General features: G+C 44.0%; 1 protein-coding gene across 1 annotated transcript in view; it reads left to right on the forward strand.

Moving 5' to 3' along the window:
- ARFGEF3 (ARFGEF family member 3) overlaps window positions 1-17,245 on the forward strand; it is a 177,133-nt gene that overhangs the window by 105,255 nt on the left and 54,633 nt on the right. Inside the window, exons 11-17 of the mRNA XM_061130506.1 lie at window positions 1,042-1,154; window positions 1,912-2,822; window positions 11,370-11,536; window positions 12,775-12,940; window positions 16,268-16,375; window positions 16,720-16,935; window positions 17,096-17,206. Coding sequence (XP_060986489.1) covers window positions 1,042-1,154; window positions 1,912-2,822; window positions 11,370-11,536; window positions 12,775-12,940; window positions 16,268-16,375; window positions 16,720-16,935; window positions 17,096-17,206 — 1,792 coding nt within the window. The remainder of the gene's footprint in view (window positions 1-1,041; window positions 1,155-1,911; window positions 2,823-11,369; window positions 11,537-12,774; window positions 12,941-16,267; window positions 16,376-16,719; window positions 16,936-17,095; window positions 17,207-17,245) is intronic.

The raw sequence follows: 17,245 nt of genomic DNA on the forward strand, positions 1-17,245 counted from the left end.
CCCCATTCTATTGTTTTCCTCTATTTCTTTGCATTATTCACTTAAGAAGCCTTTCTTGTCTCTCCTTGCTATTCTCTGGAATTCTGCAGTTGGTTGGGTATATCTTTCCCTTTCTCCTTTACTTTTCATTTTTCTTCTTTTCTCAGCTATTTGTAAGGCCTCCTCAGATAACCACTTTGCCCTTTTGCATTAAGTAATGTGATTAAAAGCAAACACAGTATAGTGAACCAATAAAGGAAAACATGCCAGGACTCTGAAAAGACTAACAAAATCAAATAACTTGCAAAAAGAATTCAAAATTCTAAAATAGGTAAAAACAGAAATAAGAATTTTTAAAAGGGCATATGACCATAGATGTTACAAACGTTAAAGAAATTAACAAAGGTATTAAGGCAACTCTTGGCCATTAAATTTGAAAACTTAGATAAAATAGATAAGTCCGTAGGAAATAATGCAACTTTTAAAAAAAATTGATTGAAAGAGAAATTGAGGACCTAAGTAGTCTTACCATCTTTAAAGAAATTGAATCAGTAGTTAAAATGTTTCCATTCAGAAGAAATTAGTGGCCCCACACAGCTTGAGAAACAAGTTATACCAACATTGAAAGAACAGGTAGTTCTAATAATATATGAACTTTCCCAGGTAATAGAAAGGTATATTTCTTAATTCAGTTTTTGAAGCTAGTCAGTTTAATAGCAAAATAAGGCAGGGAGAGGATAGAAAAGTTAAATTATAGGCCGGTCTTACTAAAGAACACAGGCATAGGTGCTTTCTAGTTCTGTGATAAAAAACTTTGAAGCACTCCCTCAAGGGATATTCTTTGTCTAAGCTGGTCCTGAACTGGGGAGCTGGGGACCCAGTGGGTATTCCAAGTCAAGGAGAACACTAAAGTCAGATTTATTAAGAGTTGAATTTCAAATTGTGTTTTCTCCTTAGACCATATCACTCAAGAGAGAATGTGTATGTTTATTTGATCTCACAGTTCTTGTGCTTTTTTATGATATTCACTTTCCTGTTATTTTTTTCCCCTTATGCTTAAAGCTACTCGGGAGCCCAAAGCGTCTCTGTGATTTGGCAGGACCCAGCTCCACTGAACCCGAATTGAGAAAAAGATCAATTTCAAAAAGAAAGTCTCATCTGGATCTTCTCAAACTGTATGATACATTCTCCTTTTGGATCTTTATTGCTTGGTGAAAACTGCTTCTCTGAATATTCTTAACGTTGTTTCTAAGTTCCTGAAATTATATGAATCTATTATATGAGATATGACTATGTGGTAATGTACCTGCAAGCCAGAGGAGAAGTCTTATCTCAGTTTATTGTACTCATATAACTTTCCATATTTTCATATTGACTTAGAGAAAAGCCAGTGTACAAATTGTACAGAAATTCTTCATTGGGCTTATTTTGGGGAAAAACTTTTTGACAGTGTGTTACAGCTATATGATTCCTTTCCATAGAGTCCCTCTTGGAAATGGAATATTATCTGATTTGTAATAGTTGTAGTCACATGCATCTCTTCAGAAATACATTTCTTGAATAAAGGAAGGTCCATACTATCCTAGAGGCATTATAAATGTTTTCTGTTTGGAAACTAAACATGTTACAAAAGTGAGATTATTCTATGCCTGTCCTTGTGAAGATTATAAATTTGCATCAAAATCTTTATTTGTACCACTCTTTAGGCAGCCTAAAGAGTGTGGTTCAAAGTGGGCCACTTTCCAGCCTGAGCCCATTTGTTTCCTTTATTGTTCATTTTATTCTTTTTGCCCAGATCATTTGATTTCATGTGAATCAAGAGTATCTCTTTTGAATACCTAAGTGTTCACTTGTCTAACAATTCTTGCTCATTTTGTAGCATTTTTCCGTGTTTCCTGTACTGACGCCCTCTGCTCCTTTGAACACTTTCAGCATCATGGACGGCATGACCGAGGCGTGCGTCAAGGGCGGCATCGAGGCCTGCTACGCCGCCGTGTCCTGCGTCTGCACCTTGCTGGGGGCCTTGGAAGAGCTCAGCCAGGGCAGGGGCTTGAGCGAAAGTCAGGTCCAGCTGCTGCTGCTGCGCCTGGAGGAGCTGAAGGACGGGGCCGAGTCCAGCCGCGACTCCATGGAGATCAATGAGGCCGACTTCCGCTGGCAGCGACGCGTCCTGTCCTCGGAACACACACCCTGGGAGTTGGGGAATGAGCGGAGCCCTGACATCAGCATCAGCGTTACCACGGACACGGGCCAGACCACCTTGGAGGCAGAGTTGGGTCAGACCACACCCGAGGACCACTCGGAAAACCCCAAGAATGGCCTCAAGTCGCCAGCCGTCCAGGAGGGCAAGGAGACTCTGAGTAAAGTGTCAGAACCGGAAGCCGTGGACCAGCCAGATGTGGTTCAAAGGAGCCACACGGTTGCCTACCCCGATATAACCAACTTCCTGTCGGTCGACTGCAGAATGAGGTCCTACGGATCCAGATACAGTGAGAGCAACTTCAGCGTGGACGACCAAGACCTCTCTCGGACAGAGTTCGACTCCTGCGACCAGTACTCCATGGCAGCTGAAAAGGACTCCGGGAGGTCGGACGTGTCGGACATTGGATCCGACAACTGTTCTCTAGCTGATGAGGAGCAGACCCCCCGGGACTGCCTGGGCCACAGGTCCCTGCGGACCGCGGCTCTGTCCCTCAAGCTGCTGAAGAACCAGGAGGCGGACCAGCACAGCGCCCGGCTGTTCGTGCAGTCGCTGGAGGGTCTCCTGCCACGCCTCCTGGCCCTGCCCAGCGTGGAAGAGGTGGACTCAGCCCTCCAGAACTTTGTCTCTACCTTCTGCTCAGGTTTGTAATTCATTTTTTGCTATGCAGTCCACTAGAATATTCAGAGTATTTTGTTTAACGGGCAGTTACCAGCATGCATGGAGTTTGAAGTGCTCAGAGCATCTTGATGAATCTTTGGGTTTCTTAGAGAGAGCCAAGGACTGACCGGTGGTGGTTTGTTCCACTTGTGCAGCAGCCGATGGCTGGAATACACTGAGAGGGGCATAAATGTGTGTGTGCAGAGGGTAAGAGGTAGGTGCCTGCTAGAAAGCTGCTGCTGATGGAAACAAATGGCAGTCTGTGATTCTCAGAACACTGAATTTTTCCTGTGCTTCTACACTTTGATATCTTAAAATCATAGAGGGTTGCACTTCTGGTTTGTTGACATGTAAATTATTTCAGATGAGGTCTTGGAGCAGATGCAGGCTGTCCTATGACTACATCCTGAATTCCCCTGAACTCCCCACGGTGTGGGATGCTCCAGTGTTCTGTGGCAGCGTCACATTCTCCAATCTCAGCCCCTTCTGTCTGCTGAATGTCAACTTTGTGACCCAGACTGTGTTCAAACAGGAGTGTCGTGGGCTGTCTTGGCCAGTATACCAGAGAGTTATACTAGTTTTGCTGAAGGGCTGGAAATCATCACCTAGGATTTTGGTGGAGAAAGGAGGTAAAGAATACAGGGAAGCAGCATTTAACACAGGGAATAATCAATTTAGATCATTTTCTTGAAAGGTATTTGTAGAGGGAGCATACAGCTTTTTCCTTCACATGTAGAGAAAAACCCAGTTCTTCCTACAGTGCTTCTGCCCTCTTTTACGAGTCACACAGCACTGTACTTCTGACTGTTGGTCACCAAATGTGTGAAAGTTTTCCTCTCAAACAACAAGCAAACCTCAGACAGCAGCTGGGTTTCTTACAATATAACTCAGTTCTGGTGCTACCTACCCCCCACTACAGATGCCAGCTGCAAGCGCAGGCTGTCACCTGTGCTTCTAACCGACTGGCTGTAAATTAGAGCTTCTCATGACCGCCTCCTTAGGTGCACTTAATTTGTTAGAATAGCTCACAAAACTCAGGGAAACACTCACTTTTGCTTACCAGTTTGCTAAAGTATCTGATAAAGGATATAGATGAATGGCCAGATGAAGAGATGCACAGAGTGAGGTCTGAGAGGGTCCTGAGTTCAGGAGCTTCTGTCCCCGTAGAGTTGGAGTGGAAACCCAAAGACACATCCTGGTGTGGATGTGTCCACCAACCTGGAATCTCCCCAAACCCCTTACTTCTGGGATTTATGGAGGCTTCCTTATGTAGGTGTGATCAATTATTAACTCCATTTCCAGCTCCTCTTCTCTCTCTTGAGGATGGCACGGTGGGAGTGGAGCCAAAAATTCTTTGCTCCTATCAAGGAGTGGTCCAGGAGCCCACCCAGAGTCACCTCTTTGGAACAAGAGATGCTCTTAGTGTTCTTATTACTTGGGAATTTGTGAGAGTTTTAGGAGCCCTGGGTCATGGATGAGATCAAAGACACATATTAGAATAAAAGGTACTCTTAGTGTTCTTATCACTTAGAAAATCATAAGAGTTTTAGAAGCTCTGTGCCAGGAACTGGGAGCAGAGACCAATATATATTTTTTCTATTATCCCATAGTGCTACAGAAAGAAAGCAGTTAATGGGTGCAAAAAAATTTATAGCATGAATAAATGATTGCCTGACCTCAGGGTGGTCAACTGTGCCTTCCCTTGAAATTCAAGGGTCTTTTGACCACAGAATATTGAAGTGAATGGGCCTCCTCAGGCCTGTGCTCAGAACTAGAAAGGACTGACCCTGAGGACCAACACAGAACTGTCAAAAGCCAAGACCATCACTTGCTCTTCCACCACTGAGCCTTGCACATCTGTCTGTCATGACACTTCCTATATTTATCATAGTTATATGTGTTCATGCATCTAGCCTTCCCTTTCTAGACTTTTCAGCTCCTTGGAAGCTACAACCACATCTACCTCATCTTTGGTCTTCTAACAAATAACACATCACACACAAATACAAAAAAATTCTAGCCCAGTTCTTGGAACTTGGTAGAAGTAACTGCTGTATTGTTAAGAGGGAGCTTAAGTATCTTAAGAAGGCGATCCGATTGTCCTTTGTCAAATCGATCCAGGTATATTTAAGGAAGAACATTTTTTAATATGAGAGTGATCCAGAGTTACAGCATAAAGCACCAGCAGAGATACAGCACTTCTAATCCTGGACTACTCAGTAACTCTCTAATGTACCTAGTGGTTAGAAAGAGATGCATATAATTTCTCAGCGTTCGTAACTGCATTGCCATTTTTGTTAAGGCAATAAGATATCAATTTCTAACACTACCCAACATTTTTCTCAATATTTTTCTTTTAAGAGTTAGATATAAAAATAGTTGGGATATTTAATTTGTGTGAAGGAATACACACACACACAAAATCATGTTTCATTTCATTTTAAAAATGTTTCTAGTCATTGAAATACTAGAAAAATGTATAAATACTCTTCTTAAACATTGTATTTCTCCCTAATACCTTATGTGCACCATCATTAAATGTTACATTCTTTTATTGAACATTCCTAGTGTGTGTGTGTTGCGTGTGTCTCTTTCTTCTGTCTCTTTATCTCTGTTTCTCTCATACACACACATGTGCACCCACACACACAAATGCTTCTTCAGTCAACATTTATAGAGAAACTTCACTGTGCTGTGTCCTAAGGATGCAAAGATATGCGTGATTTATCCTCAGTAAATATTTATTGACTGTAAATTGGTGAACTTGCTTTTTGATCCCTAAAGATGTGAATAGTTATCTGCTGGAGGAGTAAAGCCTGAGTTGGAAGGGGTTTGGTAGGCTCTCTGAACCTGTGCCTCTTCCCGTCTGGAAGCATTCTTGCGAAGAGGAGCTTGGCAACGTCTCCAACCAGCGTGGTGTCCCTGGTGACAAAGCAGAGGGTCTGGCACCCATCAGTGATCCCCCAAAACAGCTGCGTATCAGATCACAGTACTGCCCCTGCTTGCACTGATGATGGCCTTGAGTGATCAAGAAATGGTAAAATTATGTTTAGGCCCTTCTATGTAAAATTAAAATTATCCATACAAAATAACAGCTGCAGAAGTTTCAGCATTTAGAATGTGAGATTTAGCTCTCAGATAAATTCGTGTTTACAAACAACATCCCCTAGTAATTAAAAGACGCTTGCTCCTTGGAAGAAAAGCTATGACAGACCTAGACAGCATAATAAAAAGCAGAGACATCACTTTGCCAGCAAAGGTCTATATAGGCAAGGCCGCGGTTTTTCAGTAGTCATGTACCATTGCAAGAATTGGACCATAAAGAAGGCTGAGCGTGGAAGAATTGATGCTTTCAAACTGTGGTGCTGGAGAATACTCTTGAGAGCCCCTTGGACATCAAGGAGATCAAACCAGTCAATTCTAAAGGAAATCAATCCTGAATATTCATTGGAGGGATTGATACTGAAGTTTCAAAACTGTCTACCTGATGCAAAGAGCTGACTCATTGAAAAAGATCCTGATGCTGGGAAAGATTGAGGACAGGAAGAAGAGGAGATGACAAAAGATAAGACGGTTGGATGGCATCACCGATTCAATGGACATGAGTTTGGGCAAACTCTGGGAGATGGTGAAGGACAGGGAAGCCTGGTGTGCAGTAGTCCATGGGGACGCAAAGAGTTGGACACAACTGAGCAACGGAAAAACAACCAAGTAATTCCAGATTAAATGAGTTGTCACAGTGGTAAAGAATGACTTCTAAAAGCCCTACCTCCTTACCTGGGAGAATTGGGAAATATAATCCTAACAAAGTCTTTTACAAAATTTTAAGTAAACCTTCACATTTGTGTTTTTGTGTTTTTCAAATCAGTACTTATTTGTAGCATGTGCAAAACAGCACTTGTGTGAGTTTTATTTGACCAGAATGCAGCTCCATGAATGTTGCAAACTGCTCACATTTTAGGTCTATAAAATGTCCCATCAGATCCAATATGTTGTGACATTAATTTTTACATGTAGAAATCAATACATTGAAATGAGACTTCAAAATCTTTTGGTTGTTTCTAAATATAGCAGGTTTTAAAAAAATTTTTTTTTAATTAGAGGATAATTGCTTTATAATATTATGTTGGCTTCTGCCATACAAACAGTGTGAATCTGCCGTAAGTATACATATGTCCCCTCTCTCTTAAACCTCCCCCTGCTCAACCCATCCCATCCCTCTGGGTTTTCACAGGGTATTGAGTTGAGTTCCTGTGTTATATAGCAACTTCCCACTAGATACCTATTTTACGTAAGGTAATATATATGTTTCAGTGCTACTGTCTCACCTTCTTCTTCCCCTGCTGTGTCCAAGGTCTGTTCTGATGGGTGAACCTAGAACCTGTTATACAGAGTGAAGTAAATCAGAGAAAAACAGACACTGTATATTAAGGCATATATATGAAATCTAGAAAAATGGTAATGATGAAGCCAATGTAGTTTGTAGTGATTGTCTATAACCAAGTTGTTGGTTATTTTTTTTTTTAATCCTGGTGACCTCCACAGCACTTTTAGCAATTAAGAATTGGTCTCTATATCTGAATTACAGACTCATCACTCTGTGGTCCTGCTGCCAGTAAGCTGGTTCTCGTCAGATACTGCATTTAGTGGTTCAGTGGATCCCACTGACGATTGCTGTGGGTCAGCTGAAGCTGCTGGGTACTGGGCTGGGTCCACGTCTGGCCTGAGGCAGAGCTCTCCCTCCAAGATGAGAGACAATTGAAAGAGAAACGTCTGTACCTGTGAGACAGAGGAATGGCAGGTTTCCTTTGTTCACCGAGAGAAAGTTAGGAAAGCAAAAACAGGAGAAGGGGAGAAAGAGTCTCCTGGAGTCATAACCCAGATATTTTACTCATTATTTCCTTCCGTGTCAAAAGCTTCAAACCTTATTTTCCCCAAAACTCCCATCAAACATTTGTCCCTGACTGGTTATCAGGGTCCACCCTCTTGGCTGAGGCAAGCCTCGCTTGGCGTTTCTCAGGGCCCCCTGTTCTCCAGTACTTAAACATACAGTTAAAACGTCTCCTTAATTCCATATGATTCAAGGGCCTTTTTCTTTGAAAGAAATTAAAGTTTTTTTGGGCAGGGTTCGGGGGGTAGTTTGCAAACATCCAGACAAACCTGGGTTTCATTGAGCTACTAATATCTTTAATAGACTACTGGAGTGGGTAGCCTGTCCTTTCTTCATTGGATCTTCCCAACCCAGGAATCAAACTGGGGTCTCCTGCGCTGCAGGCGGATTCTTTACCAGCTGAGCTACCAGAGAAGCCCATCTTTAATAGAAAGCTGGTATTGAATGTGAGCCCTGACAGCTGCCAAAATACCTCTTATCCTCCATAGAAGAAAATGGCATCTGTATACAGCCTCCTCGGGGGTGAAAAAGCAACAGCCGGCCTCCCCCAGCCACTGGCAGAGGGGCATGCTCACAGGCTTTGGGATTGCTGTTCCTCAGACCAGTGGTGTTTGGTTGGAATCTGGAGGCTCACTGTGACCAAGTGTGAGCTTATTGCAAGCAACCTAGTATTTATCAAGTGCCAAATTTCAGAAAAGGTAATATAGATAATGAAAGTAACAGTGTTAGTCACTCAGTCATGTCCAGCTCTTTGTGACCCCATGGACTATATAGCCCACCAGGCTCCTCTGTCCATGGAATTCTCCAGGCAAGAATTCCTGGTAGCCATCCCTTTCTCCAGGGGATCTTCCCGACCCAGGGATCAAACCCAAGTCTCCCACGTTGCAGGCAGATTCTTTACTGGCTGAACCACCAGGGAAGTCCAGTATAACTGGTATGAATTTGAACTGTGCAAGAAATATGTATGTCTTTAAATTAAAACAGATTTGACTCCTGACCTGCAACATGCCTAGCTGGCTAGATGTTTGATCTCTGCTAGCCCTCAGGGCCTCATGCCAGGGTAAGTCTAGAAGCAGGAGCTTGTGTGGGGTCTTGAGAGGGAGGCCCCTCACCTCGCTTGTCACCAGTGAGCCCTCATTGTACCACTCCACAGGCTTTCTGGGGGTCCTGTGATTTTGCTGCCTCCCTGCCAGTGTGGGGCCTGGAATGCTCAGGCAAGGCCTGAGCGTATCCTTTGTCCTCCTCCAGGGTCCTGCCAACCTCCAGGTGCTGCCAGGCAGCAGACCTCCAACCCCTGCCCAGCCTGGGAGTGGCCCTTCTCTTCCTTGCTGCTTTCTCTGTTCATCACCTCTGGGTGCATGTCATTTACATGCACATATTTAGGATAGACTGTTTCACCTACATCCCTAAATCCATCCTCAGTGTTTGCAGGAGCAAATGTAGGATTGGGGCAAACATGGTATCTGATGAAGAGAAGTAGACTTGGGTACATTTTGTCACCCCAAGCTCTTTCTGACACCAGCTCTCTCTGGCTGAATGAGACCATCTTTAGAGCATGAGGTTTCATTGGTTTTTGTTTTTCCAGTTAATTTGTAAAAAAAAAAACAAAACAAAAACAAAATATAGGTACCTTTCAAAATGAAAAGCATACTATGAAATGTAAAAGAATGTTTTGAAAAAATAGTTGGAGGAAATCAATAACTATTTCTTTATACATATATTTGAAACTGTTTCCTCATTTTTTAATAGCTTTTATGTTTTAATTAATTTATTTTAATTGGAGGATAATTACTTTACAATATTGTGATGGTTTTTGCCATGTATCAACGAGTCCGACATAGGCACACATGTGCCTCCCCCATCTCAAACCCCCTCCCACGCCCCTCCCCACCCCATCCTTCTAGGTTGTCCCAGAGCACTGGCTTTGGGTGCCCTCCTTCATGCATCAAACTTGCACTGGTTATCTATTTTACACATGGTGATGTATGTTTCAATGCTGTTCTCTCAAATCATCCCACCCTCTCCTCCCACTGAGTCCAGAAGCCTGTTCTTTACATCTGTTACTCCCTTGTGTTAACAGCTCTTATTGAGATATAATTCACATACTATGCAATGCACCCTTTTCAAGTGCCTAATTCAAAGGGATTTTTCTAATATATCACATTATTATTTGTGTTAGTTGCTGCAGCAAATATTAACATATAGATATGTGTTCAAATTCCTGTTTTCAGTTCTCCTGGTATACCCCTAAGAGTGCTGAATTGCTGGGTCATATGGTAATTATGTGTTTAGCTTTTGAGGAACATTATTACTTTTAGAAAGAAGTGAAGTGAAATGAAAGTCACTCAGTCATGTCCGACTCTTTGAAACCCATGAACTGTAGCCCACCAGCCTCTCCTGTCCATGGAATTCTCCAGGCAAGAACACTGGAGTGGGTAGCCATTCTCTTCTCCAGGGGATCTTTCCAACCCAGGGATTGAATCCAAGTCTCCCACATTGCAGGTGGATTCTTTACCGTCTGAGCCACCAGGGAAGCCCACTTTTAGAAAAGCTTGTGCTTATGAGTTACTGCACTAAGCATCTTAAATGTTTTGCATCTAGTTGCCAAGGTGGACTTGTTTATTCACTTTCATTCATTCGGCAAATAATTTTAAAGAATCTACTATGTATTAAACTCTGTTCTAGGCACTGGTGTTATCTAGTGAAAAGAACTGACAAAATCCCTCCCTCTCATAGGTCTTATGTAATAGTAGTAATAGCAGACAGTAAGCAAAAATCTATTAATAAATGCCATTAAGGCAATGAATAAAAATGCCTGGTGAGGAGGAAAATTGCAGAGGATGAGGGTAGTGGGCCAGATGCTATTTTAGATGGAATTAAAGGAGAATATCTGTGACAAGCTAGCGCTTGAGCAGAGCCCTGAATGAATGAAGGAGGCAGCAAGTCATCCAGAGATCTTGGGAGACTACTGTGGGGTAGGTGTGGAGGGGACAGAAATGTGAATATCCTGAGGCGTGTCCAGGCTTGGTGAGGTCAAGGAATAGCAGACAGTTAGGGATGACTGAGGGGAGTAAGAGGAGGTGGGGGGAATGTTGGGTTTTTTTAATATTGTGATTTGGAGAGTTTGAGCAGTGAAAGTGAAAGTGAAGTCGCTCAGTTGTGTCCGACTCTTTGTGACCCCATGGACTGTAGCCTACCAGGCTCCTCTGTCCATAGGATTTTCCAGGCAATAGTACTGGAGTGGATTGCCATTTCCTTCTCCAGGGGATCTTCCCAACCCAGGGATCGAACCCGGGTTTCCCACATTGTAGACAGTAGCTTTACCATCTGAGCCACCAAGGAAGTCTTGAGCAGTAGATAGAGGTGATCAGTTATTTTGCCCATCTCTAGGTAAAGAAGGGTTTAAGTGATTTTACCAAAGCTCCTGGGGAGTAACCAACAAGGTTTTCCCGAGTAGGGTTACTCTGGAGTGCATGCTCTTCCCCACCAGGCTGGGGCGCACACCTGCCCTGACGCTGTTCCCCGCTGGCTGCTGTCCCATGAGACGTCCCCGTGCCTGGGACTGGTCGGCGGCTCCGCGGGGCGGTCAGCAGTGTCTGCCCAGCGTGCTGTGTGAGGTCTCTGGGTTTCCTCCCGTAGGCATGATGCACTCACCCGGGTTTGACGGGAGCAGCAGCCTGGGCCTGCAGATGCTGATGAACGCGGACAGCCTGTACTCGGCGGCGCACTGCGCTCTGCTGCTCAACCTGAAGCTGTCCCACGGCGACTACTACCGCAAGCGGCCCGCCCTGGCGCCCAGCACCATGGTGAGTGTGCGTCTCCCCCGCCCAGGCCTGCCGAGGGCCAGCGGCAGCCTCTGGGCTGGCACCCACCGCCGCGGGACAGAGAGGGCTGGCTCGGCTGTGCCCGTCGGGCTGTGGAGCGCGGGCACTCACCATCCACAGGAACCTTCGTGCAAGTTGCACACAGCAGTGGACCACAGAACTGCCCGCTTGGTTCCAGGAGCGAAGAACACCGTGTCCCCGGCACTGGCTGCCTGCCAGGGGCCCGTAACTCCATCGGGTGGCATTAAACACACGTGTATAAGACACATTCAAAAACGTGATCGGCTTGTTAAGTAAGCACAGGCGATGTGCAAAGAATGGTCCCCTTTGCAGAAAATGAAGGTGTGCTGTTTACAAAAACCCTTCTCCGGGCTCCGAAATGTACTGAGACGTACTCAGACCCAGAGCCAAGCTGGCTGGTGCTGATAACAAAGCCCCTCTGCAAGGCGATGAGAGTGATGGGAGGGCCTTTCATGGTTGGCTCCCTGGCGTGAGCAGGCCCCCCCATAGTGGACCCTAGTACCAGTTTGAAAGCCTGGAGCCATGAAGCTGCCTGAAGGGATCGTTTGTCTGATAAATGATGGACAGATTGTACACTTCTGAGGGTGAGTGGTGGCTATGTCAGTCAGGTATCTCTTGAGACACATATGTCCTTCAGGGAGGACAGGCCACCTCTGGTGCTGACGGGGCGGTGAGAAGGAGGTGCTTTGAAACATCTCTGTGCAGTTTCTAATCCTCCCACACATCAGAGAGTAAAAATATCAAGTGCAGTATCTCGGCTGCTTCTATTGCTGTTTAGTCGCTGAGTCGTGTCCTACTCTCTGCGATCCCGTGGCCTGTAGCCCACCAGGCTCCTCTGTCCATGGGATTTCCCCAGGCAAGAATACTGGAAGCAGGTTGCCATTTCCTTCTCCAGGGGATCTTCCCCACTCAGGGACTGAACCCACATCTCCTGCCTTGGCAGGAGGAGTCTTCCCCACTGAGCCACCGGGGCAGCCCACTCCTGCTGTAGGTTCCTTAAAAGGATCAGGCAAGTGAAGGACCTTCATGAAGTCTGTGACCTTTCCACCGCAGTTTCCGCTTCCTTCGCCATCTCCTGAGCACAATCAGCAGAGTCGCGTTTTTCCTGTAAGCAGTGACTCAGTGACTCCAGGGACGTGGGAGCCTGTTGTTTGCAGGGGGTCGTAGTTGGTCGTTTTCTGCTGTGATCTTCTCTGCAGAAAGAGTTCATGAAGCAGGTCCAGACCAGTGGGGTGCTGATGGTCTTCTCCCAGGCCTGGATCGAGGAACTTTACCACCAGGTTCTCGACAGAAACATGCTCGGAGAAGCCGGCTACTGGGGCAGCCCTGAGGATAACAGCCTTCCCCTCATCACCATGCTGACGGGTCAGTGGCTGCTTGCAGGACTCCATGGCACTCGGGGGTGGGAGGGCTCAGGCTTTGAAGCAGCACCCACAAAGCCTCCCTGGCCACTGGTGACTGTTCCTGGGAAGTGTTATGAATTCACCTCACAATAGCTTCTGTCCTTCTTCCATGTGGGACTGTGCAGGCTCACTGTGCCCCATTAGATTAGTAATTAAAAGTGAAAGTCCCTTCAGTTATGTCCATAACTGACCCCATAGTCTGTAGCCCGCCAGACTTCTCTGTCTGTGGAATTCTCCAGGCCAGAATACTGGAGCGGGTCGCCATTCCCTTCTCCAGGGTATCTTCCCAACCCAGGGATTGAACCCAGGTCTCCCGCATTGCAGGCGGATTCTTTACCATCTGAACCACCAGGGAAACCTAGATTATGAATTACTTAGCATCCACGTCCATTGGGATCAAACCATAGACCTTTGCTGGGGATATGAAGTACTGTCTGGGCGCAAAGCCCAGAATTATTCCTGGAAACTTTCATAATAGATACCCTGTATCATTCAGTGCTCCTGAGAATTTGCCAGCAATGTAAAATGATTGATTTTAAACTTGGCTTCATTCCCATTTCTTGTCCGTATCAGAGGTCCTCCCTTACCTTCCCAGCTGTACCAGAGTTAAAAATAATGCAGGAAGAGATAAATTGGAAGATTGGATTGATGTGTACACACTACTATATATAAAATAGGTAACTAATAAGGACCTTGTGTATAGCACAGGGAACTCTACTCAATACTCTGTAATGGCATATATGGGAAAAGAATCTAAAAAAGAGTGGCTATATGTATAACGGATTGACTTTGCTCTATAGCAGAAACTAACACAGCATGGTAAATCAACTATATTCCAATCAATTTTTCTTAAAAACCATGAAGGGGCAGTTGATTAAAGTTGAATATGGATTTGAACTACAAAATAACATTTTATCAATTTCTTAACTTAAGTGATACTGTATGGGTAAAAGGACTGGATGTTTCCACTTATTCTAAATTTGTTAAGAATATATATATATGTATATACACAATACAGATACATACACAGAATTGTGGAATAAATGGGGCAAGGTGAATGTAACTGGTGGATCTGTGATATATATGTGTGTGTGATGTCACATATCAATTATACACACATATATTAATAATGTCTCACACTTAATACAGCACTCACTCAAGGAGAGTTCCTTGTACTATTCTTGTAACTTCTGAAATTTGAAATTAAAAGTTACAAAAATATTAGATAAAGAATGCAAGATAGTTGCCCAGAATCTGTGTCTTTAGCATCCAGAGTTTTAATATCTATTAGAAATTTTTGGAAGCAGTATGAGATGTGGTCATAAGGCAACATTTTGGCAAAAGCAGCCGTTCATGGCTTTACATGGTATAACCACAATGTCAGGTCAAGATCAGGGGTTGCTCAAAAGTTTGGACTGGTTATCAGGAACCTTAATAAATTAGATCTCCAGGCTCGTCCTGTATTTGATGTGAGTTCCTAGCCTGGTTCCTGATCTGAGTGATCATCTCATGGCTTCTGCTGACAGGATAAGTAGAGTGCGGCCCTACACAGAGTCTATTTATTTTATTAATTGTGATAATATTTACATCAATTTTAAAAATAGGAATTCATATTTATGAAGACATTTATGAGACATTTAATCAGTCTGCCTATAAGCAATGCTTGTTTTCCATCTGACTGCACAAACTCCCTTCAGACTGAGATTACAGTCCTGCCCAGAGCTTCTAAATGCCTTGGAATTTAGGTGAGGATCCTAAACCTGCCAGTCTTAATTTTCAAATACCATCCTTTCTGCCAAAATTAATCTCTGAATTTCTTCCCTGAACCTTAGTACAAGGAGTCATTTAGTAGATGTAAAAATGAACAAATACCAGGCTATTCACAGGAGCCATTTTTATTGGTCATCACTGTTAATCAGCTGTCTCTTTTATAATGGAACAATAAGTTCAATTGCTTCATCCATAGAAAAGTTATCTAGCTTTAGCTTAGTGATAGAAAATCAGAAGCTTTTCATAAGAATTCTACAGATTTAGTTTCTGTGATTTTTTGTAACAAATTTCAAGTATGAAGAGACAAGTGAATTTGCAGCAGTTAACCTAGAGCTTACAAACGTCCATCTGGTCTTTTCCTTTTGTGCAAGGAAAAGCAATAGCTGCGATCTGGTGATCAGCGCTCTACTACCTGTGGCCATCCCGTATGTCATGTCATGTCAGAGTGTTCTGTACAACTGGGGATTTTAGCACTTGGATAAGCTTTGTGTTACTTGAATTCATCAGTTCATTACCTAGCACGCCGGAGACAAAACTGTGTTACATGGCAGTTTATAGGGTGTCCTTAGACCATTTGCCCATCAGTCAAATTAATTCAGTGAAACTAGTCTGTTCCTACTGTAGTGGTCAGAAATTTCTCACTGCCTTCCCCCCACCCAGTTTTACTGAGATATAACTGACACAAAACACTGTATGAAGAATGTGAATACTAAGTCCGATTTCTTCCTTTGCCAGCCTCATAACCTTGGGCAGTTTACTTACTTTGAAAACTTATTTCCTCCTCTGTGAAATATCAATAGGAAAAATAATACCTACCCTGCCTGCCTACTTGGAGTTGTTGGGAAGATCTAATAAAAAAAAAAAAGTTAAGTGAAAACACTTTGAAAATGGTACAGTGTTATTAGTAAGGTACTGTGCTTTCCAAGGGCTTCCCTGATAGCGCAGTTGGTAAAGAATCCACCCGCAATGCAGGAGGCCCTGGTTCGATTCCTAGGTAGGGAAGATCTGCTGGAGAAGGGATAGGCTATCCACTCCAGTATTCTTGGGCTTCCCTTGTGGTGGGTGCTTTCCAATCAGGTTATATGATAATCTTACCAAGGAGACTTATCCTCCTCTTAATTCTTATGAGAAAGTTCTGAAAGATCCACGTTGGAGTAACCTGGTACAAATAAAATGTGGGAATAATGCCTTGGTTTGGAATAAAAGGGAGTATTTGAAGGTCAGAATATTCTAAATCAGTAGATTTTCTAATCACAGAGATAGCAGAATTTATTTTCTCAAAGAAAAAATATGCATATGCATCAGCCTAACAGAAGAAAGCTCTAGCAATGAAAGAAAACTGTACTGAATGGATAAAACAAAAATTTTTAACATTCTGATAAAAGATGGTTATATACTTGGTACATAATGGATCTCATGGCTATTCATTGGGGGGAAATGAATATTGTGATAGCTATTTGTTTTTGACTAGAGTGTTCTTTAAAAAGGGGGGGAAACACCTTGCCCTTTTTCCTGACAGATATCGATGGCTTAGAGAGCAGTGCAATTGGAGGGCAGCTGATGGCCTCAGCTTCGATGGAGTCTCCTTTCACCCAGGGCAGGAGAATTGATGACTCCACGGTGGCAGGTAGTGACTTGGGTCTTGGGTTTATGAATATGCATCCATTGTGTGTGTTATCATCTATTAAGTTATTATGCGGCAGCTTTTTGTGCTAACATAAATGAATTAAGATTTTGGTCTTGGCAGGAAAATACCTGATAGAAGTTACTGGCATCACCCAGCTGCTGACGCCACATTCATTATTTATAAGCATAAACTGAAACCCAATCTGATATCCATTCCATTGTATTTCCTGTAGTAAAATTGCATACCCCTCAGTAATGCTAATGGGATGGCCAGAGAATCCCATGCCATTCATCACCAGGTCATTTTTGTCTCCGGAAGGTAACTCACGCCCCTTCACATTCTAGGTGTGGCGTTTGCTCGCTATATTCTGATTGGCTGCTGGAAGAACTTGATCGACACTTTATCAACCCCTCTGACGGGCCGAATGGCCGGCAGCTCCAAAGGGCTGGCCTTCATCTTGGGAGCTGAAGGCATCAAAGAACAGAACCAAAAAGAACGCGATGCTATCTGCATGAGCCTTGATGGGCTGCGGAAAGCCGCGCGGCTGAGCTGCGCTCTAGGTACGGCAGGTGGAGTATTCCTGGCCTGTGGCCCGAGGGGTGTCCCTGAGGAATGCGTTATGAGTGGCCCTGGTGGACAAGTCTTTTAGAAGTAGATTGGCCAGATGAACGGCTAGAGGATAAAGTCAGTTAAAGGGTGATTTGTTTGTTTTCTCTAAAGGAGTTGCAGCCAACTGCGCTTCAGCCCTCGCCCAGATGGCAGCTGCCTCCTGTGTCCAGGAGGAGAAAGAGGAGAAGGAAACCCAGGAACCCACTGATGCCATAGCACAAGGTAGGGACAGAAGGGCCAGAGTCCACCTGGGACCTCTGT

The sequence above is a fragment of the Dama dama genome, chromosome 26 (genome assembly GCF_033118175.1).
Source record: "Dama dama isolate Ldn47 chromosome 26, ASM3311817v1, whole genome shotgun sequence".
Taxonomy (NCBI): Eukaryota; Metazoa; Chordata; class Mammalia; order Artiodactyla; family Cervidae; genus Dama; species Dama dama.